General features: G+C 43.1%; 1 protein-coding gene across 2 annotated transcripts; it reads left to right on the top strand.

Moving 5' to 3' along the window:
* Nucleotides 1-254: 254 nt before the first annotated feature.
* On the top strand, nt 255-24,675 carry rpa1 (replication protein A1). Of its 2 annotated transcripts, none has more exons than XM_053873781.1 (17): nt 255-420; nt 640-687; nt 1,962-2,040; nt 2,211-2,319; nt 2,405-2,493; nt 2,732-2,806; nt 3,716-3,830; nt 4,086-4,188; nt 4,256-4,324; nt 5,182-5,374; nt 5,905-6,041; nt 8,504-8,652; nt 14,481-14,613; nt 19,950-20,126; nt 21,708-21,815; nt 22,235-22,321; nt 24,071-24,675. In XM_053873781.1, exons 1-17 carry the CDS (start codon nt 391-393, stop codon nt 24,173-24,175), a joined length of 1,806 nt encoding a protein of 601 aa, XP_053729756.1. In that variant the 5' UTR covers nt 255-390; the 3' UTR covers nt 24,176-24,675. The 2 variants fall into 2 exon arrangements, with proteins under 2 accessions (XP_053729756.1, XP_053729755.1); XM_053873780.1 differs by having other exon boundaries at nt 3,713-3,830.
* The last annotated feature ends 1,724 nt before the right edge of the window (nt 24,676-26,399 follow it).

Here is a 26,399-nt window from a genome sequence, read left to right as displayed (position 1 = left end):
TGTTTCAGATAGTACCAACATTTGTTTCGTGACACAATCAACAATTGTTCCGATAAAATGTATTTTAAACTTTAAATTTTAAACAACGGAAATCAAATCTTCTCGTTTGTCCTTTCTTGCGCCTCCTACGTCACAAGCGCTTCAACTCGCCAAACTGGCCTCAGATCAGTTATGGAGTGCTTTCTGTGTGAGGACTCGCATACTCTCTGATCCCAGAACCGTTAAATGGCAACGGAAGCCGGAAGTGTCGTGCTTGGCGGGGTTTGTCCAAGCTTTTGGCGCCAGCGGTACAATTGACAGTGGAGACTTGGGTGGAAACGCAAGCTCAGTCGTTGAGGAGAGAAATCGTTGTGTTTTGCTTATAAACGCTCCACAAACCGACTTCCAAACATGCAGACTCTCACGCAGGGAGCGATAGAGGTAAGTCCGAGTCGACGGTTGTGTGGCACTTCAGCTTTATTTCGTTGTTTTTACGGATTTGCGAGGGATGACTCTGCGGCCCTTGTTGCCCGCCCGGTTTATTCCCTCGAAAACGCCACCATAAACTCAACTCATGTAACGACACATGTGTTCAGTGAACGTATTTCGTCTGTACCGGAGTAGAAAAGCGTATAAAATGCATCGTGTTTGTGCTTGCAGGCTTTATCTAACGGCACCGATGTAAACGACATGGTGCTCCAGCTTGTGGTGAGTGTGAACACGTCACATTAAACTATGAATTATGAATTATTCTGTCTTGAATCTGCGTAGAATGAACTGTTATCACTGACTGTTGTTAGTCTGCTAGCTTAAAGTGAAACACCTGCCAACCGTTTCGACGAAAGCAGGTCTTTACACTTGGTAGTGGTCATGTGAAAACAGCTTTTAAAATTAAATGTGAAGATTTAAATTATATTACAAGTCACAAGCATTCGTTGTGTCAGTCCTTTGTTTCTCAGACATTTTCTTGGTGACGTCACAAGGGTGATGCTAACTGTTTACAAATGCACTACAATTCACGACGTTTAAAATGTATCATTGAACATATTTGTGTAGTACTCGTTCTACACAAACGTGAAATGCCTTCATATCATAGCTACATGGTTTTGTCCATAATTTCCATCTAAATAAAATGTACATAGTGTATTGGAGCATTTTAGCCTATAGAAAACATCATATTCCATGCAATTGTTGCACTTCATTTCCTCTCCTTAACTTTTGGCTTGACTGCCCTTTATAATGCTATACAGGGGTACCTCGGTTTTTTTCAAATTTTTTTTTTCTTCAGATTTCGAACGAAAATCCAGAACTCGAACGCCCCCTGAAAAAAGACAGAAAAAACATAACGTGCGCGGACTGATCAGCTGACCCACGACGCGCTCTGTTATTGTGTATAACGCAGCCTCTGTATGCAGACGTGTCCCGTTAGCTCCATTTACTGACTGTTTTTTCTTCATATTGAGGTGTAAAACCTTTCCTGTCTCCGCACTGGACCGTGGTAGAGTGTCACAGGGGAGGTGCTGGAGCGCTCACTCCAGGGTTTGATGTCCTGTTGTGGGCTGGAGCTGGGACAGGGATGAGGCGAGTCTGGGACAGAGCGTGACTTGGTTTATGACTTTGTCACAGCCAAACTGCACAGAAGCGCACATTCAGAGCTGGACACGCACCGGGCACCTCTTCACTTCTGGAGAGACGTCACTCACTCGGCAACCCCTCCCACATGCAGCGGCCACACACATAGAGGAACAGCCACCTGCAGCAGACGCTCTACATTCACTCCTACAAAAGCCTATTTTAAGGCTTGGAACGCATTATTTCTTTTTCCATTCATTGTAATGGGAAAAATCGATTCAGATTTCGAACAAATCACTTCTCGAACGGCCGTCTGGAACGGATTGTGGTCGAGAACCGAGGTACCACTGTATTATATTGCCCCCCACTGCCATAATACATCTGACTAATGCCTTTTACTTTAACACAAGAATATTCGCAAGATCGATAATGGCAACGGTCCGGCTCGCTACCGGGTGATGATGAGCGATGGCCAACACACTCTGTCCTGTAAGTGTTGTGTAACTTTGCTTCCGGTATTTAATGATTCCAACATTGTGAATGTGAATTATTGTAATAATAACTTAAAATAGTTACCCATACATTTTATTACGTTAACAATGAAGTGCTATTCCGATCATAAATATGATCCAGAAGTCATCTCTCTCCCTCCTCCGCAGCCTTCATGCTCTCCACTCAGCTGAATTACATGGCGGAAAATAATCAACTGGCGCCCAACTGCATCTGCCTCCTCAAGAGACATGTGACCAATGTTCTGAAGGATAACCGGTATGCAATGATTTGATGAAACACTATTGTATCTAGCTTTATGGACATCCTTAAAGGATATTCCTGTTTTTTGATCTCTTCCCAGGCGTGTGGTCATTATTTTAGGGATTGACGTCATAAAGAGTGCGCAGGAGGTCGGTGGGAAAATTGGAGAGCCCACACCGTACACTGATGGTGAGCTGGTCTTATAAAATTAAATAATGTAGGTCTCAAGTTTGACCAAATGAAACCAGTATTTAAGTCTGATATTCCACCTCATATTTTCTGATTAAATTTTTGATGTGAACAGGCTCTAACCACGTTTTTTATTCTCTTATATTGTAGAACTTGACTCAAATTTCTTGCTTTTTTTGTGCTCCTTTTGATGTGTTTTGCTAAGTACTTTGTAAGTGATTACTAATGGTCCCTGCAGGCCAAACCAAAGCTCCGGCATCTGCTCCAAATCCCCCTGCTCGTCCTCCACTTCAGACCCAAAACAACAACGAAGGTGAGTCATTTAAATTCTATAAATATCATGTGAGGATTTCTTTCTTTCTACTTTGTTCTAATGTAAACATTTCTTCGCTCTTGCTTTGCTCGTCATGAGCACTAGGTGGCAGCATTTCTCTGTTTCTATTTTGTCCTGTTGCCTGAACGAAATTTGAGGGAAAATATATTACTGCTTCAGTTCAGGTGTTTTGTGTTCTGTGGTCCAATAAAATGTATTTATAATGGAGGCTGTACAACTATCAAACAGTACTTGAGTTAATGAAGCTCCAACCTTTGATTCGTGAATATTTGCAGGCATTTCTTTTGTCATGTGGCTATTAAGGTTATGGCAGCCCTTTTATCAGCGGCGTCGTGGTTCGTGTTGGTGTGTGCACACTGCTTGATCTCGGGGCTTAATTACCAGAAATGCTGCGGTGGGCAAAGTGGGAAGACTTAAGTGGACACTTTGAACTCTAATCCTCAGCGTGAGATGCACGCAAATCAAACGTGCAGCGCCTGTTCAAACGGTCTTGAAGCCCCGTAGCTCTCCAGGGGATGAGCGGCTCCGCTCCGCTGCCGGTTTTCACACTCTGCCCTGATTCTGTGAAAACGTGAGTCATCCTCCTCGCCAGCACGTCGGATCACTCTCCTGTGCCGACTGGTTTTTGGCTGGGGTATTTTTCCGTCCAGCATAAACGGGCATCAACAGCCGGGAATTCGCTCAAACTAATTAGTCCTTTTTTTTTTTGTTTTTCTTTGATGAAACTTTCCTGGTGAAGTGAGGTAATTGTAGTCATCAAGCAGTCGCAATCCAAAGAAATTGGATTTTAGTAATTTGTCTCTGATGAATAATGCATTTGACTCTCACTTGACTCCTCTCAATACCGCTCTTCGTGGATCATTTACTTCTCCTTCCTTCTCCCAGCAGCGAACAAAGGATTTAATCGAGACGCCGGGAAGAAGCCCTCCTTCACTGCACCGAGTACTCCAGGGGGCAGCTCCAAAGTTGTGCCCATTGCTAGCCTCAATCCTTACCAGTCCAAGTGAGTGAGTTGAAGGTTGACTTGTTGTCAGAGACTCTTAACACGATGCTGCACGTATCGCAAAAACATTTCCCTCCAGACAGATTTTTGTTTTCTCTGTGTGTGGAGATTTGAAACGACGTTTCTGCCTGTGCGACTTGGCAACTCACCTGCTGTTTATCTAATTCTCACAGCTCTGCAAATACATGGAGCATAATCCCAGGAATACTAACACAGCTATAGTAAATAATGAGCGTTACTTCTTCACTCCTCCAGGTGGAGTATTCGAGCTCGCGTCACCAACAAGAGCGGCATCCGCACATGGAGCAACTCCCGTGGAGATGGCAAGCTTTTCTCCATGGAGATCGTGGATGAGAGCGTGAGTTTTGACCTGTACAACGTCAGAGTATAGTTTTGAACATTTTGCTCATGAACATGTTTTACAGGGGGAGATCAGGGTGACTGGTTTCAACCAAGAGGTGGACAAGTTCTACAGCCTTATTGAGGTTGGCAAGGTGAGACTGAGAGCACTGTGTGATGGAGGATGATCCCATTGTTTCATGAAATGTGTGAATTAATGCCAGAGAGTGAGTCATCTGCCAGGTCTGTCGTGATGTGCTCGCAGCTGGTCTTGTCTTTTGATCCCCAGTTGCCTGATTTTGGGTTGTGTTTGGAACTTTGCATTAGGGTTTTACCTGCTACCAATGTTTTAGAAAATATATTTTTTGTTTTATTAAAAGAATATATCTGTTAACGCAGCAGTTTTTTGCTTCTAACAATCAAGGAAGCAAAAATACAATTGCTGGTGTTACAACTAAAATTTCCCCAGTGTGGAAAAATAAAGGTAATGTAATTTATGACTATTTCTGGACTATAAGATGCTACTACCTTTATTGCGGCCTGATCCCTTTGGCTTATACAACAATATGGCTTATATATGGATTTTTACAGGCTGAAGAGCATCAGGCTGCCTTTGCTGAGTTTGCTTCATGAGTCAGTCTTGATGTTTGACTCAAAACTAGTTCAGAAGCACATTCATTTTTAGGCCAAGTGCACCTCTGACCTTTCTGCAGCGCAGACAGCACCACTGCACGGCTCATAGATCAGTGCGGCTCATGTATGAACAAGATCCATTTTCCTTCATAAATGCAGTGGACGGTGTTGCTTTCTGCCGTGGCAATAAAGTTTTGTTGTTTTTAACCATTTGATAGTGGCCCTTCCACGATTTATATTGGCCCCACATTATTTACAAACGCAGACTTGGATTTTATGAGTGATCACTGATCCCACCAGTGCAATGAAATCGCTACTTCTGTTTCGCACCACTACGTCAGGTAAAAGGTCCGTGATTAACACCCATCTGTCTGGGCAGGTCTACTACGTGTCCAAGGGCTCCCTGAAGATTGCCAACAAGCAGTACACGTCTGTGAAGAACGATTACGAGATGACCCTCAACGGAGAATCCACCATCATCCCGTGTGAAGACAGCAACGAGGTTCCCATGGTGCAGTGCGACTTTGTGTCCATTGCTGAATTGGAAAACAAAGAGAAGGACAGTGTTTTAGGTGAGGAAACTTCTGAAATACAATGGCTGAAACTGAAACCCCTGCTTTAAAAATAACATCGCTACAGGCTAAGTTTGAGTGTGAATTGTTGAAGAAAGCTGCTCACCCTCAGTGCAGCTGACACCCAATGTTACGTTGAGTCTGCTGTATGTCGAAGGAATACCAGGGGCTTAAAGCAATTACGCTATATGAGAGGAGAACTGAGAAGTGGTATTAATCACTCTGGTGACATGAATGGCTTCAGGTGAAGACTGACTGCATGAACTGATGGGGAACTGGAAAATGCCGTCGAAGGTAAAATTAGTTAATGATAAGAAGCTGAGGCGTAAATTCTCTTAATTGGAATGGCAAGTCAGGCAACTCCTGGCTTCATTTCATCCTGGCAGGAGTCTGCACAATGTGTTGCTGCAAGTGGCTCTTTTCCAGTTGTGGTTGAAGAGTGACTGGGGACTATATTTTTTAATTTCACATTTCATTTTCGCCACGTGTGGAGTGCACGGCTGAACTGTGTGGTTCGTTTTACCTTCCAGATGTGATCGGTGTGTGCAAGAGCGTGGACGATGTGACCCGGCTCACCACCAAGGCGAACCGCGAGGTGTCCAAGAGAACGCTCAACTTGATGGACATGTCGGGGAAGTTTGTGTCGGTCACCCTGTGGGGAGAGGAGGTGAGCAGACCTCAGACATAACCACAGGGCTATGACAACTTGCATTCACAGCCATGATTGTTGTTCTCTTCCAGAGAAGGTACCCTCTTATCTTGATGCATGGGTGTCACCTGATTACAGTTAATGAAGTGAATGAAGGTGAAATTGTGCCCCAAAAAGACTTGCTTTCAGACTGCAGCACGGTGAATGATTGTATTTAACATAATCAATGTCAAATGTTCAAGTCTCGGCTGCAGCGTCTAAAATATAGCCTTGGTAATTGTGAGAGCAAATGACAGGTTTGAACAGTTCAGCCCCAAAGTTCCGTGTGGCCGCACAGAAATAAATATCAAGTAATGGGGGGCTTTTTGAACAGCCTTAATTTCATCCAAAACACTCTACTTTGTGTTTTTGTTTCTCTCAGACTGCTGCATGAGGTTCCCAAAAAGGGCGTTTAAATTTGATGCGTCAGGGTGCAGAGCATCCTCTCTGGATGTCAATAGGCAGCTGCGGTGGATTTCTACCTGCGACTCAGTGGGACTGCGCTCACCTCCGTTTTACTCTGAGTAGCAAGAAGTGCTGTTTGTTTGTTGAACAGATCCCTGCTCCTCTGGAGGGGCTTGACTGGATGTATGGTTTATGAGCGACGGAGGGGAGACACCAAACAGCCATTTGGGAGGGATGTTTTCATATATCTGACAGATTTATGTGAAATCCTCTCTTGTTTGCTCCCAGTTGACGCATTTAAAGTTTTAAGTGTTGGGGATTCTGCTGTGCAGATTCTTAGTTGTTCCATCATTATGCTACCAGCTCACCTCTTCTCCTTGAAGCATGCTGCAGTGCACATGCCCGGCGGGCCCAAACGGAAGCAGTTCAATCCAAACGGAAGAGAAGTGTGACTTGAGCACTGTAAACAAACCACAGAGGGCACAACATTCGCTATCTTTGTGGGAGACATTTCATCGACATAATGCTTTCACCAGCCTCTCACCCTAAACCTAACCATCCAAAATAAATGGCTAACATTAACCACGACTCTAAATAATTATAATAACTTATTTTGGCGTTTACGCGCATGGGGACCGGAAAAATGTCCTCACAACTATAGTGTGCTTCCAAGAATTGTTCCTCACAAATATAGCTAAATCAGGTACACACATTCAAACTCAGTCTTCCTCTCTGCATCACTCAGATAACATTGTTTTTCCACATTCAGGAGCTAGTTTGTATGGAGTTTTACTCATCTTAAATACAGAACAGATTCCTAAAACACAAGCATTGTGAAGTCAACTCGACTTCCCTTACTTCAGAAATAAACACAAGCTTTGTTCCATTAATCTTTTTTTGTGATGGATGCTGTACCCAGAAGACCAACTCCGTTAAGTGATTATCAAATGGAGACAATAGATTTGTAAGCGACAGTCTGCCGCTGATGGATCAGCAGATATCAACGGCTCAATTCTGTCCTCTCGCCACTGCGGTGATCCTCCAGTTCTGCCAATAAATCCTCTTATCCAGTGCTACGGCCCGTCTAGATTAGAGCCACAATGAACGGATCAACGCAACTTTATTCTGCTAATGTGATATGGCAAATTGTATTCTGTGCTGGAGTAGTGCACCTTTCAAATTTAGGAGCTGCTGTTCTGAAGATTCTTCTTAGCAGCATCGTTGAGTAGTCAGTACCCTGAACTTAAGGCCTAATGCGACATGGTTATTTAGAATCGATATTTTTTTGTTGTATCAGTTGCTTCTCAACCTTAAAATAATGTTTTGTTGTCACTTTGTCACTACTATGTATGGTTGCAAAATTCCAGGAATTTTCTATAAAAACTTTCCTTGGAATTTTTATGGAATAAACAAGAATACACTGAGACTTTCGTGAATGGAAAGTTGGCTCTTTGTTCCGTGCTTAAATATAGTTGAGGAAAGTATATTTTAGAATTAGTCTTGGCCCCCCCAAAAAAACCCCAGATGCGATTCAAAGAAACTGGAATATCCAAGCCATTCCTCAATCACATGTGCGGAACACGCTGCATGCCTCCATCTCATGTACACACACTTTTGAGCATGAAGTATGAGTGTGTTTGATATTTGTGCTAAAATATGATGTATTATTAGTTCCCCTTAATACCCATAATTCCCAGTCCAATCTGTTTTTTTTTTTTTTTTTTTTTTTTTTTTTTCAAAACTACCAACCTGAACTTCCCATGGAAATTTACTGGAACATGTCAAGTATGTCCATGTTGCTATGGAAACTATATATTTCTTATTTTCAATATTGTTTCTTTATGATAGAACAGTTTATTCAAACAATATTCTGCTATTTTAAGTGTGGCTGTATAAACGGTTTCCAGTTGGTGAGTTTACATCAGATATTAAGTGAAATGACCGACCAGTTTGTTGCTTATTAAACTTGAGAGCACATCCATGACCTGGCTGTTGCAGTGTTTCTCTCATTGCTTCTCTTTTGTGTGTCCACTCAGGCTGAGAAATTTGACGGCTCTGGGCAGCCCATTGTAGCAATCAAGGGAGCAAAGCTCTCGGATTTCGGCGGTCGATCCCTCTCCGCCTCTTTCAGCAGCACCGTGATGATCAACCCGGACATCCCAGAGGCTTACAAGCTCAGGGGCTGGTAAGTCCGAGCTAAAATCGTCTAATTATCGACTGTAATCTCTCTGCGTACTTCCACTGCTGCTATCATACGTGTGATAAGTTTCCCTCTCCCCGCCTCAGGAGCTTTTTCCACATTCATCACCCCCACTGAGAGGCTTTTCTCGCACCAATTATTTCTATCAAGATAGAAAACTTGGAAAATTTAAGTGATTTTTAAGTTCATGTTTCCCGAGTTGGGATAGTGCGCACACTAGTGATCCTTATCGAATCGAGCTTCTCTCCCTGGTTCGCCAGAATATCATGGTGGGGGGGCAGGACGACTCAAGTGAAGTGCTATGATAATTATTTCAAAGATTCTTTATATGCTCCTTTCATCTGCTTCTAAAATAAGATTAAATTCCCAAAGGTTTCACTTTTGATTCACATAATTGCTGTTTGAATATGACTGGCCATTCCTGGTTGACAGTGGTTGAGGTACCTGATTACTATCTATACTATTGCACTGAAACTATCCTGGTAATGAAACATAAGTAGGAAAACTTGTTGGCGTTTGTGGAAAACTCTGGACTCTGAGGCTGACACCATATTCATGCAAAGTTGTGCCCTCTTGTTGCCTTAGAAAAGTTCATTAGAAAATGCTTTACTTTCACCGCCCTGTCAAATTTCACTTGCCACTCAATTCCGAACTCAGATGCTGGTGAGCCGGCGAGAACGTTGGTTTAGGTCCGCAAGCTGCTGATTGGCACATTGATTTGATTTTCCATGATAGATGAGGTGTGGACCAAAAAGCACTTGGCGGGGCTGAGCCTTTCCATCGATCCGTCTTTCTTTTAATATACTGTATAGATGCAATGCGACTTGAAAAGGCTGCGGCTGCTGCTCATCTCTGACATGAAGTCAGATGTCTGTATTTGCGAGACCATATTGATTCGTTTCACTTGTGTTTACCTTCTGTTGCGTGGCTGTGTGGAGAAAGTAGGCAGCTGCAATCGTTTGTGACTCTTAAATGCGATTGTATTTTGTTACATGGTGTGTCTCCACTTAACAGAATGTTGAGCAGGAAATGTAAAAATGTAATGTTTTTAGTGGGGCACCAGTGCCACTACTAAACCTACTGAATAACAGTAATAGTAAACAAAACACACACACTATAGAGAACATTGCAACTTATAAAGCAAATAAATAAACAATAAAAAGGCAAAGTGCTTCATTTAAAATAATGCATTTTATTCCCTTTTCAATGAACAGATCAAACCCACAATGTAAACTTGACTTACTGTTAAATACCGGAATGTTGCCTTATTACCTGACAGACCGCTCCTCTGTTCTTCAACTACACATCTATGAAATGAGTACCTGGGGTCCAGGTGAGCTGTTAGCTGCTGGTAGTGCACCTCCGGTCTTCAACAACAGAACACGGCTGCTGGTGCAAAACAATAAACCCATTAGCATTGCTTTTGCTTGTGTTTCCTCCGGTTAGCATTCATTGGCTAGCCTCTTGGTAGCGCTCAAATTCGGCCCAGTGATTTGATAAATCGGCCGATCCATCGGCACAGCCTTGACAATTTTTCATACAGTAAAGCATCACAAGCACAGCTAGTTATGATGAGCCAAATAAACCATTTTTTACACTTGCATCTTTATGTATTTTATTTGGCTGTATCTTATTGAAAGGCAACTGTTATACTCAAATAATTTGTATATTGGACAAATGGAGCTGAGAACAAGTGACAACAGATGTTGCCATCCACTGGCCTTCAACGTTGAAGCCATTTGTTGGATTGATCGCACTTTCGTTCTTTTTTTTAATGGCACCAATGTCTCTCCAGATGTTGTGGGTGTTTTTTTTTTTTTTTTCTTTCAATATTTCAATTCCACAGCCTTTTGAACATTGCGTTCTTCCTTCTGGTTCATGACCGACATCTCGCTCGCTGCTTCCTCCGTCACTTCTCACTTGGACAGCCCGAGATAATGATCCTTTAACTCTCGTCTCGGTTTATCCCCTGCAGGAGAGCAGGGTGGCCCGCCAAGGCCTCTTTATCAATCTGGCTCCTGCTGGCTGGCAAGTATTCATTAGTGGACATTTTTAAAAGTCGGAGATGAAAAAAGATGGACTTTGTGAAGAACAATGGACTCAGTGTTTAATTCGACAACCCCTTCCATTGCTTGAGCGCTGGGAAATCGTCTGATCGGCTTCTTCTCAGTAGGTTTGATGTGAACTTAGATGTCTTTCATCACTTACATTGCAACTTTATCAAACTTTATTGAACACTCTTAAGAGAACGCATACAAAGAATGTGGTTTCAAGCCATTCACTGTCAATTCTTGTTTCTGTACACTGAGACATTCTTAATGAACGCAAATACCAAACATGAGTTTGCTACAGGGGGTTCAGCATGGAGACTGACTCATGAAACAAACTGGGCGATGTTCGGAACTTGAATCCCGAACTCCCCACAGGTTTTATTTACAATAAAGTACTCAAAAAATACCGTTTTTGCCCGTGTGTCCCAAGTTCAGACACCACAGCCGGTCTCAGCTGCTGCTTCTCTCTCTGGTCCTCCAGGAGATTGGCTCTGTTGCTGGCGTTGCGGACAGGCGGGTGAAAACGGCGCATTTTGAGCTTTATGGTCAATAAAATGCCTGTAATTTCATTGGTTTGATGTGACCAGACGCAATATTTTGGCAGCAAGACGCGCTTTTAAAAATCCAAATTTTAGCTGAAGAGACTGGAGAGACGAGGCACAAGTTGCTGCCTACTGACAACACTCAGCTGTGAGTACTGCAATGAGTGTCGCTTAGTTGCCTTTGCTGCGTGACAGCAGGATTTTCAACTTAAACTTTGTTATTTCAACACCTTTTTCAGTAATTGATCTTTGCTTAGTTAAACAAAAAAATCTAAAAATATGGAAAGCAGTGAGAAAAGATAATGTACAAAATAGGGTCGAGTTCACCCACAGTGCCATTGTAATATCAGAGAGCATGTTTTTCTCCATCTTTTACTAGAGGAAAAACTTGGGTGTTTCTAGTCACTGACTGGCGTTTGGTTTGATGTATCTTCGTTGAGTTGTTCCTGGCGATATATTGAAATTCAAATTTTCAGCTCTCCATTTCAAGGTGATCTTTTCTATTTTTCTCTCAATGTGGGTTGCTTCACCAAGTCAGCCTGCTTCATCTATCTTGAACATCTTCCCGCCACTCCTATCCTCTTGTTCTCCTCCATGAACTTTGTTGGTCGTCTTTCTCTTCTCTCTTTTCCCTTCATTTTTTTGTTCTCCAACTTTATCTCCAAACTACAACTGTGACGTGAAGTGTGTCTTACTATGTCTGTAAGTGACACGCTGATGGGGACAAAGTTGTTGGACTGATATCTGCTGCGTACATATTGTGTGTTTTGTGGGGCCTGTGATAAGCCTGGGGCTCAGGATGATACCCAGCAGTCCATGAAGTGTGTCTGTGATGATTGTTCCCTGAGCTGAGATGTAAACGATTAAAATCCGCTTATAGAAGCAAATCAATCACCCTCTAAATTTGTTTTGTCATTGGCTCCGTTTCCATCTGATTTTGGAACAAATCAAGTCTTGCCATCAAGTCTGCGTCATATGCAAACTGTCTGTGTTTCATGGTTCCTTTGCCTTCGCGTCGCCGTCTGGGACCCCCTTTAAATGAATTCTCTATCCTTGGTGTGCTGTTAAGTCAAAGCCATGCTGCATATTAGTCATGCCACTCAGCGATTTTCACTTTAAATGAAAAGCTGAGTTGCATCTTTTAATGTCAAACTCATTAATCTTCCATTGAGGAAAACAGCCTTAATTCCCTCACATAAAAAAGGCTGTTCCCTGCTTTAATCACCTTAATCTCAGGGTTAATCTGGAGGTTTAGTGTCTTGTTGATATGCGTGTGCGATACGCCCGTGTTGTCTGCCTCTTTAATTCTGTCGTAAATCAACAGTATAGAAGCAGACGTGTCGCGCCTGAATGCACTCAGCTGTGTAGTCGCATTTGTCCATTAGATGGCAACAGCACATTTGGAATTGATGTCTTGAGCAGTCAAGTGCCCTGTGACATGCTCCCTCCCGGGCCCTGTTGTCACGTTCAGACACTGTCTCTGGAGACGCAGCTGACATTTCCTCTGTCTTTTCATGACATTGGCGTTTTAGTTGTTGCAGGCCAATAATGACGACCCTGGAACCGATTTAACTAATGCTGCCGCAGGCAAGAAATGTTGCCTCGAAGCCCTGTTTACTTTAATGCAGCTATATTTATCTCTTACTGCACTTGAGGGCTTTTAAAAAATATTTTTGTTCCATGCACAAAGCAACTTCAGTTTTTAATATGATGCTGCTTGATAGTTTTTTTTTAAAATCTACATGCTGAGGCCCCGATCTCATTTTAACCTCCGCTAATTGTGGTTTGCCAAACGCTTATGCTGCAGTGTCAGTCCGGTTACTCTGGTGAGAACCTGTGACTGCAGCAGAGCGAACTTCCCTTCCTCTTGCATGCTGACTCAAGGCAAAGGTTCTGGTCATAGAAAGGGACTTGAACTAGCAATGGAACAGTTACGGCATCAGGTAGATGGACTGGTGAGATTCCAGAGTTTACTACTCTGGTCACTCTTCTTCACAATGCTTTTTTTTGTCACTCTGTAATGCTAGTGCCACCTGCTGTCCAAGCTCATTGTGAATTATGCGGATATTTGTAGCTCAATAGTGTTGGGAGGTGGGGCATAATCTCATTGAGGGTGAAACTGGCTTGATGGAGGTTGGTCGTCTGGTTGGTCGCCGAGCAGTTATTGATTTTCTTTTTTTATTATTCTTTTTAATATAGAAATCGAGATTTTTTTTTTAATTTAGACAATGTAGAAAAACATGAAATCCTCTTACCGTGGTATTTGCAGTACCCTCTCTCACATACTTAGCCGTTGTTGCTCTGTCATCCCTCTTGCCACAGAACACCATGTTGTCTCCTAGGTACCAGTTAATGGATTTTCTCACTCCATCCTTGTACTAGGAGAACAATGAGGGGAAAAAAAGACAAATGCTAAGAAGAGTTTCTAATTCACTTTCCTTCCGTTGGTGTAGATCCAGTTACGTCCAGGCGAGGCCTTCCCCTTCCGGTGTGTTCGACATTCTGTGTGTGTGTCTGGGGTCCCTATATGAACCGTTAATGTGTATATTTTCAATTACTCATGGCTCCCGGAGCGAAGTCCATTCCCGTATTTACAACCTGACCCCCTCATTGTGCACTAGGCTGCCTGGTGGCCAGCAGATTAGCCAGCTATTGATCTCTCTAACCGTGCTAAAATGTAATTTTTTCCACAACTGCTTTTTGCCTCCTCCGATCTATCATCTCCAACCATGTCTTCTCTCCTTTCCCGCTGCCTTTTTCCTCTGAACTAGAGGGAAGATGGGATGAAAAAGCGAATGGCTGTGTTCCGTGTATGGGAAGAGGCTTCCTCATTCATACACCTCAAACGTGTCCTTTATCCATTGTCAGTTCTCCAGGTGTCAGTAGCTTTAATCAAACCAGCCACTTGCCCTCATCTCTGGCTTCTCAGTGTCTGAGGGAGCAATTTCACGGCAATGCCACACACTCTCTTAAGAAAATATGGCAGCTTGTCATCTGGTTCTTACTTCTGAAATAGATGTCGCTGAAGCCAGCCTTCCTGCCTTTACACTCGATAAATTTTGCAACCCTAAATTCAGTCTTCCTTTTTGTATTCGGTATTTTTTTAAAGGTCCATGGTGCCTTATTCAGTTTTATTTTTTTTCCCATCTCATCAATATTCCTTTCTATGAACTGCTTTGTTTGTCAGTTTGAAATATTTTCACAATTTCTTGTTGCGTAGGTTTGATAAAGAGGGCCATGCCATGGACGGACAGTCTCTGACCGAGATGAGGGGTCCCGGTGGGGGTGGAGCCAACACCAACTGGAAGACTCTTTTGGATGTGAAGAACGAACACCTGGGACATGGAGACAAGGTATGGCCATACAGGCTGTGGCGGTTTCATTTGAAATTCTCAACCTATTCGTTCAGATTGATGTGAGAGAGATTAGATCTGGTGCCTGGCGATATACATTTAGAGTTATAGTTTGGGTGAGAATTTGACCTTCCTAAATAATGAAATCTGGAAGTTTCATGTCCCGTTTTAGTCTGTTTGAATATATATGCTTTTTGGGATCGCCACTGTTTGTAGCTTGATTTCAGATGCCGAGAGAAAACTTCAGGAATAGAACCATTTAAACTTCTGTTTTTTACATCACTCACCCATACCTGACCTTTTCCAACCTCTCTACTGAATTCAGCTTTTTCAAATGTCATTCTCCAAATGATGGAAACTCAAGGACTGTTTCTAAAGGTTTTTTTTTTTAATTTCTTTATCCATACCATATTTCTTTGTACTCTGAAGTTATACCGTTGTGAAGTGAGCTCTTTCCACTTCCTGACCTAAGATCTAGCTGTCTTACTCTGCTCACGAATCACTTGTGATGTGAGTCACTTTACAAGATGAAATTATCTCTCAGAATATCTGTTTCTGTTGAAATACTAAAGTGACTGCCGCAGGAAGTGATGCTTACAGAAGCTGCTGAGTCATAGATGGCTGGGTAATGGTGACCTGTGTCACGATATCGGCTTGTCATCTCACGATGTGTACGAGCCGGCGGCATGATTGAAATTCTGAAGACATTTGAGATAAGCAATTACAAGCGGGAACCCTGTTATAAAGGCTTCTATACAAATGTGGAGCTCGGAGAGAGAAATTGCTTTAAATATACAGGCAGGTGCTGTTGCACTTGAACCATAAGGTGCAATGTAATTACCCAGTAATTGGCTTTAATCTACATATAATAAACCGTTTGATCCGTCAGTGCCACCTTTCACACCTTCCCCCTAAAATCTCTTTTTATTTCTGCTTGTAATATTTGGGCTGACTTCAATTAAGCCGGACAAATTGCCTCGAGAGTTTGGAAGCAAAACGAGTGAAGGATTTGATCTGCTGGTCTCACCTTTAGCGAGGCGCTTTAATGGTTTATTCAATGTTGCCAGAGTAGAACGGTTCTGCTGAGTCTTTGCTACCTTTATAAACAATGCTGCTGCTTTCACGACATTCTCGCTGAGCAAGCTTGTCACTTGAGACGGAGTGTACGCTGTAAGTTCAACACAACTATGGCCACTTTCACAGTTCAGGCTCAGAAGGTTGAAGTCTGTTAAGCCTTCCAAATTGTGTCCCACCATCCAGCTCAGGGTGGTATGTGACCCTCTCCACCCAACCTTAGAGTTACCACTGTTTTCTTGAGGCTTACGTTCCTTCTTAAAACTTCTTTTTCTTGCTAGGACATGAGACTGCTTTGTTCATTTGGAATAGTCAGTGTTGTTGTATATAACTTCTTCGAATCTGCTCTGGGCCGCAGTGTTGAACGTGGGCTAGTCTTAAGTACTGGGGTGAGTGGAACACCATTGACGGTCCGCGTTTTCATGCACAAAGTCCCTCTATTTACAGCCAACCAGAAATGCCTCCCAAAAAGTCCATTGCTGATCAATGCAGGCAAGTTGTGCTCTTCCACTCTTTTCGCTTACCTCTACTTGAATGCAGCTGCTGCCACTGCCTCACTTGTCCACTGGTCTTGGATAATGTCACCTATTGAAAAGCAGGTCACATAATATGACTGTGGAATATTGTTGGTTTTGAATACACAGGAGGTGTCAGATGTGTTGTATAAACACATTCAGTGCGTGAAAACTAGGGATGTCCTAATACAACTTCGTCCCTTCTGATACGATGCCAATATTGTAGCCAGAGTATTTGCCGATATCGATCGGATATGAGCACGAATCCTGTATACTTTCATCACTTATGTGTTTTTCGTAGGAATGTTGGAAAAGGTTTTTTTCATTTATTATTAACCAATTGGTTACATAATTGTTAACCTTCAACGTAAAACCTACAGTGTTCTACAGTTACAGCTCAGAATAAAAATAGATAAATAACAAATTAGAAGACCCTGAAAAAAATACAGTAAAACATTCTCTTGGACATGGACCGTCTGTTTGTCCATCTTCCAGTCATGCAGCACCTCAGAGGTTTGTTTCTCAGTCTCCGTGCTCTTGTTTGTAATGCCACTTCAAATGCACAATGAGTTTGGTCGTATTAAACTCTTCTGGTCCTGTGCTGCCATGGGAAGGTGTTGTGAGTGCGTCACAGGCTCTGCATGCTGCTAAAACTGCAGCAGCAGTATGAGGTTTAAAAGCTTGTCGATACTGCCACTGATATTTTGCGGATAAGTGCTGGAGCAGAAAATAGGCTGCTCATCGGAGCACTTACATCAGATATTTTAGATGCAGTCTGATAAAATCCGATCCATTTTTTTCCCTGATATCAGACCTTTATTGATATTGGATTGGGACCCCACTAATAAATAAGGTGTGTTCCCTTCTGTCCTAGGTTTCTTCATGGACAAATGACTGTGATTGAGCGACCTGAGGAATCATATTTAGTTGTGATTAATCTAATAATCCACCTCAACCATGTTCTAGATCGGATTAAAAATGTTCATCACTTGACCACCAGTCTCCTGGTCACTATTTAAAATAAAAACTGATTAAACCCAGGACTTACAGGGCCCTGTAACCTCTTTTATTTGTGGTATTTCTGTTTCTAATAGCTCTTTTCGCTGTTTTACAGTTTTTTTTTTTTAAATAGTAAACAACTAATATGCATAGGAATTAAATAAAACGCAACTTTTTTGAGATGAGAATACGAAAAACAAAATGTTCTCAACTGTATAATACTGTCAAACATTTTTAAATCCATCCAAAACTTCCTTAGTTATTTAAGATGCAAACTAGTTTTTGTGATCTACTCATCTACTCCATTGGTTTCCATGACCGCGGAAGTCATTGGGCCCTAGATTTAGGAGAACGATGGTGATACGTCATGGTAGCTTTATCTCTATCTGTTTCTCTCCATGAATGATTTTTGGTTTAATACACGTGGGACTTGTGTGGAGGGAGATCACCACCTTGGCTGGTGCTAATGTCAACTCTGTATTAATGCCTCACAAACCTGCAGAATATGACCCACTTTACTGGCTTCCCAGTCACTTCGAGTTAATGATGCGTTTCATCTCCCTATACGTCTTCAGCTGCTGCATCTTATTCTGTTCCATCAAGTGGAAACCCTGCGTGCACCTTCAGGAGTCCTTTCTATTTACTTGCTCTTTCATCCCCTCAAGCTGACTGTAACCATTAGCTACCTGTCGGGTAAAGGGTTTCTCCTGGCATCAGCTGCTGTCGCTGAAGAGGAGAGTTGTGACCCCGGGCACTGTGAGCTTCTGCTCCTCCTTGGCATGCTGTGTGTGACGAAGCCCGGGGACTGACAAAAGAGCTGAGGCGAGCCTGTCCTCAACCCCTCTGAGACACGCGTACACGAGGCCGTGGAGGTCGAGCCTCTCCAGCCTGCCCAAACCAAGTATGTTGCAATTAATTGTCCCCGTCACATACTCTCAGTGTCACGGTGTCAAGTTCCCACGCTGCACTCCTGCCCTCCCTGACAAAGAAGTGGCCGCATGTTTGCTTGTGTGTAAAGACCCAAAACCCAGACAAGCAAAGGCTCCTTCTCACATCACTCTCACACTGATCAGACCCTTCTTATTCCAGATGGTGTAACATTTGGAATTTTCTCATTAGAAATGTGAAGCTATTTTGCTTGTCATAGTGGATCTGTGGTTTTGATGGAACTTGTCTTGTGTCATTGAATAACCGCCTGCAACAATAGGAAGTGTGGTCATGGTATAGTTAAAGTTAAGGATACCAGCACCAGGGTTTTCCCAAACAACTGGATGAGTACTTGCATTTGAGTACTCACTGATACCTACACCATGAATTTACTTTTGAGTTTTTTTTTTTGTTTTTTTCCATATATATTGTTATTTGAACAACATTCTTCAGTATGCTTTTCTTGTACATGGGTGACAGTCCCAAGTTTCACTACAGTACATAAGCATTTATTTATTTATTTATTTATTTTTTACAAAGTTGTCAAACTGACATTCAAAAACTGTGCGCTGGCGTGGTATTCTATGAGTATGAGTACAAGTTCTCAAGTCTGGTATTGGACTCATAAGGGATATCGGCGCATCCTGAGTTAAAATCGTCGGGCTACAAATGGTGAGTCAGAGCCAATGGAAATGCCAACGAAAACAAATGTTACAGAGTTTCTGTGTTTATATTTAAATTCACACTTACAATCGCACGTAATGGTTGTTCACCTCTGCTCCTCATCTTGACCCTCTGACCCCGAAAAATAACACTGAATTCAATTGTACATCAATACCTTGATTCATCCTCTAGCTACTCGCACAGTTGCTGCACTTTTTCGGGAGGTGGTTGTTGTCCTCATGTTTATGTCCATCTTCACCATTTCTTATGAAACTCGTCTACTGTCTCTTATCTAACACCAGTGTTATCTAGCCTCCCTTTATCCTTCTGATGCTGTCTCTATTGTAGAGATCCTTTCGAATCTTGTCTTTCCTAGTGGCTCCCAATTCAAACCAGAGTGTCTCCAACTCTGACAGGTCTCACCACCGCCCTTCTCTTTCACTGCCATGTTTTTTCAAAAGCAATCCTGAGCTTTTTCTCCATCTCCCGCCGTCAGTTCTGATCTGGAGTCTGAGATATGTCACGAGGAAAAAGCAGGAGTTATTAAGTTGTTCAGGTGGGACTTTTAGTGCAGCTGGGAAGAGATGTGACTTATTCTCATTAAAAGTTTCACCCACAGCCATTTCTCTTTTTCTATTTATGAGTGCAGAATTCACTTCCCCTCCTCAGGTATTTTCCATGCTGAGTTGCAATGTTTTGGAGAAGCTATTTATACGCATCATACGCATCGAAAACGAATCCTGACGACGCTGGTGTAGCAGTGGGTTGCCTTTAATTCCTTGTGGCATCGCTGAGGTTCTTCTGAGAGCTGACGTGAGACGTTTGTAGCGTCATGTACAATGCACTGCGTACAACAACTCAGTATTTATAACGGCTATAACACGGTGAAGTACTGTTTTAGGACGGGAACAGACTGCAAATTGTTCTCGATCACATAATGCATCAGAAGATCTGTCGCATGTGTTCGATTTATTTTCATCAACACTTGTGACTGAGGCTGGATGATGCACCTTCAAATGAAGTAGCCTGGGACCCTCTTGGCCACGGGTTTGACACCAAAGACAAAGAAAAGAAAAGGTTTCCCTGTGGATGTTACAGAGCCTTTGTTCTGTGGCGATGATTTAGTTGCAGTGTGATCAAGTCGTTCTCCTCCCTCAGGCCGACTACTTCACCTGCCTGGCGACCATCGTGTACCTGCGGAAGGAGAACTGCCTCTACCAGGCGTGTCCGAGCCAAGACTGCAACAAGAAGGTGGTGGATCAGCACAACGGCATGTTCCGCTGCGAGAAGTGTGACAAAGAGTTTCCCAACTTCAAATACCGCCTCATCCTTTCAGTGAGTAACGGCTTTTCCCTCCCAAAAAAAACCTTCTGCTCCTTCGCAGCCCAAACCTCGGCTACACTAATTGTAGCCAGTGGAACGTCTCATTATTCAGGTCCGTCTGCAGGGACCGAGCCCCGCTCGCCCATTATGTCTCCCGCCTCCGCAACAATGAACAATCCTGCTCTTTATAGTCACATTTACAGTCATTTACCCAAATCTGTGGCGACAGACTGACATGGAGCCATTTGAGATCATTTCAACAGTTTAATGTGGTGAGGTCGAGTTCATTGTTTCGTTCTTTTCAAACACAAGTTGAATTGCTGTGAGCGAACGGCGCGACACAAGTGCAAACCAGTTCCTTTTTGCGCATGTTCAAAAGTGTAACTGTTTAATTAGACCTGGACGTTTAAACTTCAACTTCATTTCTCCAGTGAATGCTGTGAGATCAAGCTTTCACCCACAGACTCGTGTTTTTCCTAGCAGTGTGGAAAGTGCACGAGCCGCAGAGCAAACATACGGAGACAAACACGCGTGTATATTTAAACACACCCACACACAGCAGGGAGAGAGCTGCTATTGTGTTAGGACCGCCCACATTGGGGTCACGATCGATATTTCAACATGCTTTGCGCAACATATGGGGAAATTAACTAGAGGAAAAAAATGCATCGGAATAGCAACAAGGTCAAATATAAGCAACAAAGCTGACATTGTGTGGTGTTTGCGCAGAAGCCTGGAGAGGATGAGCCTCAGAATGGACGTCTTTGATTACCGCTTTGGAGGTGGAGCCCTGAACCCTTGCTAAATGCTAATGTTTTGAAAAATGATTGACATGTCCAAAGCATGTAAATAAAAAAAGTGGTGTTTTGTCAGATCATCTCAAACATGACACTGGGAATATAGGCTCGGTATGTTAGTGAAATTGTTAAAATGAAGAGACCAACATCCTGAAAATGATTTAACCTGAAGTGATGCCACAGAAATGGACAAAAAAGTAGTTCTAAATATTGTCTGAGGACCTGCAATGAAGGAGGATAATAAGAAATCACATTGTCAACTCTTGGATGAACATTGTTGCATTGACAAAATGGAGAATAATAACTGCATTTGGAAATATTTCCATCATTCTATTTGGAAAAAGACGATCTATTACGTTACACCACATTTAATCAACAGAGGGCTTGTATACTGTCAGCTAGTTTAACAACTATAAATTTTATAGTTTATCATATGTCCTTATTTTGTATTTTCTTCAAAACACGAGGCATATACTGTACAACTGTATCGAAGAGCAGATACATGTGAGTACCAGTTACAAGCTAACATGAAGGATTGCAGATTCTACTTGATAATGTGGCATAAATAAAGAGCGACATCGAGGTTGGTTTTTTTTTTACTTGGAATGAAGTTGTTCAAATTTTAAAAGTTGACAAAATGTGAAAACTCATATCAAAGATCAGGAGGGTCACACTTGGTTGACTTTTCCCACCATCTTGTCTTAAATATTTAACCCTATAAAACGTGACCCTTGTCACCAAAGCTCATGCATGTTTTTTGTGCTAACCGTGGTCTCCTCTGTTTTTCTCTTTCCAGGCCAACATCGCTGATTATGGAGAGAACCAGTGGGTGACTTGCTTCCAGGAGAGCGCCGAGGCAATATTGGGACAGAATGCTGCGTACTTGGGACAACTCAAGGACTCGGTATGGTGCTGCTGTTGCTTTTAGTTTGGATGAATGCACATGTTTATATTTTTGTATGATGTATGAAGTCATTATTTTATATTAGTATATTTGTGTTTGCACTTACCTTTACACTTTTTAGGAGCTATGAGCCCAAAAAAATGTAATTTAATATCAAGGAATTATAAGTTATTTTGGCACAATAAAGGACATTAAATGAAATGATCTTTGTTTCCTATTTTGGTTAGTGCTCGTAATGTTATTCAGTTCAGATTTGTGAAGTGCAGTTGACCAACTTCATCCCAGTTTGCTAATTTCTGAACTCAGTAAAGCAGCTGCCACGTTCACATCAAGTTGCTTTTCCTCTTTCCGTTCAGCCTCAAGCGAAAATTCAATTCTAATCCCGTGAAGTCTGATGATTGTTCTCTGTTCATTTTCAGAACGAGGCTGCGTTTGACGACATCTTCCAACAGGCCAACTTCAACACTTTTATCTTCCGCAGCAGAGTGAAGCTGGAGACCTACAACGTGAGTAAAACTTGTTCATTTTCAAACGGATCCGGCTGTAATGGGACTGAAAAAGGCGAGGGATTAGATTCGGAGAGCAACAGGTGCTGTTGTTTCCTCCTGCGTGTTTCACGTCCTGGCGCTCCTGCTCTCGCCCTGACTGATGGTCCAATCTCCGCCACCTTCTCTGAGACGGCCGCTCATTTTTCTCTGGCTTTGTAAAGGTGCACTCTGATGAGTGGCGGCCACTGTTTCCTGTAGGCCAAACAGATAGAGGATTGTTTTGAGGGAAGCACATAAAAGAACTGATTGGACTGGGACTCTGAGCAGGAAGTCTGGGGGCGAGCCAAAGGCGGCATCCGCCTTCAATCCACTGAAGAGGCCACTGTGTCCGACGGCTCCACACCCGAACCGCCACCAGCCTATTTGAGCTGAAGTTCCTCCCACAGAGGCACCTGCAACTCCCTGGCGTTCTCTCCTCGCTCCAACAGCAGCACTGTTGTGTGGCTTGAAATATGGCCCATGATGGATGGAGCATTTCATCCCATTTAACGTGTCACAGTTGCACCTTGCACAGATTATGTTCAGTGATAGCTGCCGAGTTGCCGCCGTTTATCCGTTGATATTATGCATGGTTCATCAGTCCTCACAGGATTTTCAGCGCTGATACGGTATAATGAAATCTGGACCAACTCCAACATCACTGAAACCTACAGTTGTGAGTGATGAGATGGTAGGAAAACCTTGTTTTTGTGTATGCTGTAGTATAGATATAATCTCCCACTCCTCCTGTGGAGACACCGCTCGGCTGCTCTAACCCATTTGGTCTTTCCTCAGCACCATGACGTGTGAGTCCGATTTATTCCAAAACAGTCGGATTATCTTGAGAAGTTGAGTTGCTACTGACAGAAGATGATCTTCAGGTTCACAATTACAAGTTACAATGACTATTCAATGAGAAGGTCACACAGCGTGATACATTTATTCACAGATTATAATGATATTTGGCTTTTGATATTTTGACTTTCTTCTTGCCTATGAGGCCGAGTACATGTATCCTGTACATACAACACACCCCAACTGGTCTGGTTGGCGACATTTACAGGACAATATAGATGCAAGTCTGTATTTCCTAGATTGTGTTTTTAAAGTTACGTGAAAGGTGCTTCTCAGTGGAGGTTTGTGCTCACTGAGTACCTTGCTCAGAACAGTGTTTCTGTAGAGGTCTGCTGGAGGGTTTCTGTTCCAAGTTTTCAAACTGAAAAGGTCAAACAAATGTGACATTGTTCTTCTATGTTGTGTGGTGTGGACTTGCATACTGTCTGGGATGATGGGTGGGGGTGATAGTAGCACCTCAGTGAAGGTGCTCACACACTCCTATTTGACAAATGCAGTCGACAAAATCCAGCAAAGTCCATTCAACTGCACAAATCAATACTGCTTTTCTGTACTTTGCTCTCAGAATTCCATTCTAAAGGTTAAGAGTGACATCATCAATCCTGTTCTAACCAGTTACGACACCGGCACATATTTGTTTTCCTTCGCTCATGAGTCACTGAAAACAACGCAAGTTTTCTTCTCCTGCCAAGCGGCACAAAGCGCACGGCAGAGCCGCCAACATGGCCCAGGGGGGCGCGGTGTGCAGGCTTTTGTGTAGTGGATTATCATACGCACAATAAGATCATCTTTAGCTTCACTGGAATAGAGCAGTTGGATATATATATATCTCTATGTAGGGTGTGTGAAGTCTGGTCTTTGTTGCCTCGCCAGGATGAGTCCAGGATCAAGGCCACCGTGATGGAAGTGAAGCCCGTGGACCACAGGGAGTACAGCAAGAGGTTGATCTTGAACATCAGGAAACTGGCGGCCCAGTAGGACGACTGCCACCAGCTCCGTTCCCGAACCGCCCGGCTCCCCACGTTCCTTTCATTTTATATGGAGTGACATTGCTCCGGTGGCAACTCGTAAAAAATAATGGTCCGATTCTCAAGCCCCTCGTCATTGGGAGGCTGCTGGAGTGGGTCAGGACGCCACAAAAGAAGTCTGTCTGTCTGTCTTAAGTCAGCCGGTTGTGACTTGGTGTCGCGCCGTCATGTGGGGGCTGATTTAAGCAGCCGGGTCGCCAGCGCTCCTTTCACCCTCCGACGCTCTCTCAGAATGCTCGGGCAGAACTGCACATCCCTGATAAGACTGTTTATTCTCCCACTTCGTATTTGCTGCCTCTCGCATCATACTCACCAATAAAGGCACATGTAGACATGCGCAGCTCCTGTCTGATGCTGCTTTCTGTTCACGACCAAACACCACTTGGTCATCTCCTTTGCGTTTGTTGCCCTTTGTGCACTTGACTTTTGTTTTCTAATCTATAAATAAAAACGTGTAACCAAGTCGCTGTTGTCTTTGTGTTGACTTCTGTTGTGTGCGCCTGGTTTTGTGGACCCAGAAAAACCCCAGTTAGGTTGTCTTGAGTACATGTGTGTACTAGTTCAATACATATGTTGATCAAAGAAACGTATTGGACAAGTCGTTGACTTGAAGTCGAAACGTGAGTGACGTATGTTTCGCTCAGGAAAAAAACGTCTTCTGTGGCGACATCATGCTCTTTGGAAGAGACAAGTCTGAGACTGTCACCCGCTGAATTCACACCTATCTGCATCACAAAGAAATTTATCTCAGGTGCACCACAAGGCTTTGTTTTGTACCCATTGCGTTTCCTCCCTCTTGGTCTTATTTTCCAGCCTAACAACAATCCTGTGTAACTCACTCACCTCAAAAACATTTGTCGATGACTAACCTTGCTTCCTCTGTCAAACCCCATGCGAGATCACATGACCTAATGACCATGTGCCCAGAAAGCCTGTGACCCAAATGCGTAGCCAAACCCGTCTCCTCGACGGGCATGAATACGCGGAGGACCTGGATCACAGAAAAACAGCAAATTTCACTCATTTTCAACTTGCAGTCGACCGCAAACCAGTTACTGCAGACACATGAAAACTGCCTCGGGCGTGGAAGAAAGTCTCAGGATTCTTGGTGTGTTTGTTTTTGCAGCATGTGCTATGCTTGGTGCATATCACTGCAGGTATGATTCGGAGCATGCGAGACTGTAAAAGCATAACTGAATATTGAATTGAATAAGAATTTCTGATACAGATTTCTTTCAATCTTTAATATCATTACGTTTCTGGTGCTGATATTGTTTGACCTCCCATTTTCAATATGAAAATAAATTCAGTATACCAAAAAAAAGTAATGAAAAATGCTGTATAAAAACAAAGTCAATATCGATAACTAAAAATTCCGAATCAATTCCATGACCCAAAATTCTGTATCCATAAAGCTACAAGAGACAAACACGAGAGCCACAGCTGCTTCACCCAGCATTCGCATGCGTTTTTTCCATTGCGTCATCCAGTTTCACCTGAATGAGCGTTTCCTCAGCGGACGCTCCTGAGATTGGTTTCATGAGCGTCATGAATTGCTGGATGTCAGTGACTCATGTTGTGCATCTCAGGTCTGCAGGTGGTTAAAATACCTTCTCAGCTGCAGCGTCTCTGATCTGTGAAACAAGTTTGAGGGACAGATGTGGCCAGATTCATCACTGACAGTGGGAGAATGTGCATTTTTTTTTTTTTTTTGCATCACACCTTCTTGTCTCCGAAAACCGCCAGGCTCCACACTGCGGCGCCTCAAAGTCCTCATGTCTGCAGATGAAACAGAACACCTCCTCAGCTGTCTGAACCAAAACGTTCCACTCGGTGATCCTCCTCGCGCTGCAGAGAGAAGAAGGGATTTGTTCCCCTGTAAATCCAGCAGCTTCCCTCCGGAGTCGGTGTGCGAGTCTTGTTTACCACGGGCATCCCAGAAGGTCCAAACAGGCCGGTTGTGATGGTTCTTCACGGCGAGACTGACGCACCTGCGTCTGCGTTTCTGCTGAAAGCCGATGAATTATGCATTTCTATTTGGGAAATGAAATTGAACTGCATTTCTAATCGAGTCTTTGATTGGAGGACTCAATTAGACCAGATGTGTTTGGCAGAAACAGTGGACTTGTGCAAGTGAGTGTTTAGTGGCGGCGCAGCTGATGCAGCGTCAGCCC

Source organism: Synchiropus splendidus, chromosome 8 (assembly GCF_027744825.2).
Source record: "Synchiropus splendidus isolate RoL2022-P1 chromosome 8, RoL_Sspl_1.0, whole genome shotgun sequence".
NCBI lineage: Eukaryota > Metazoa > Chordata > Actinopteri > Syngnathiformes > Callionymidae > Synchiropus > Synchiropus splendidus.
This window is presented reverse-complemented; position numbering and strand designations above follow the sequence as displayed.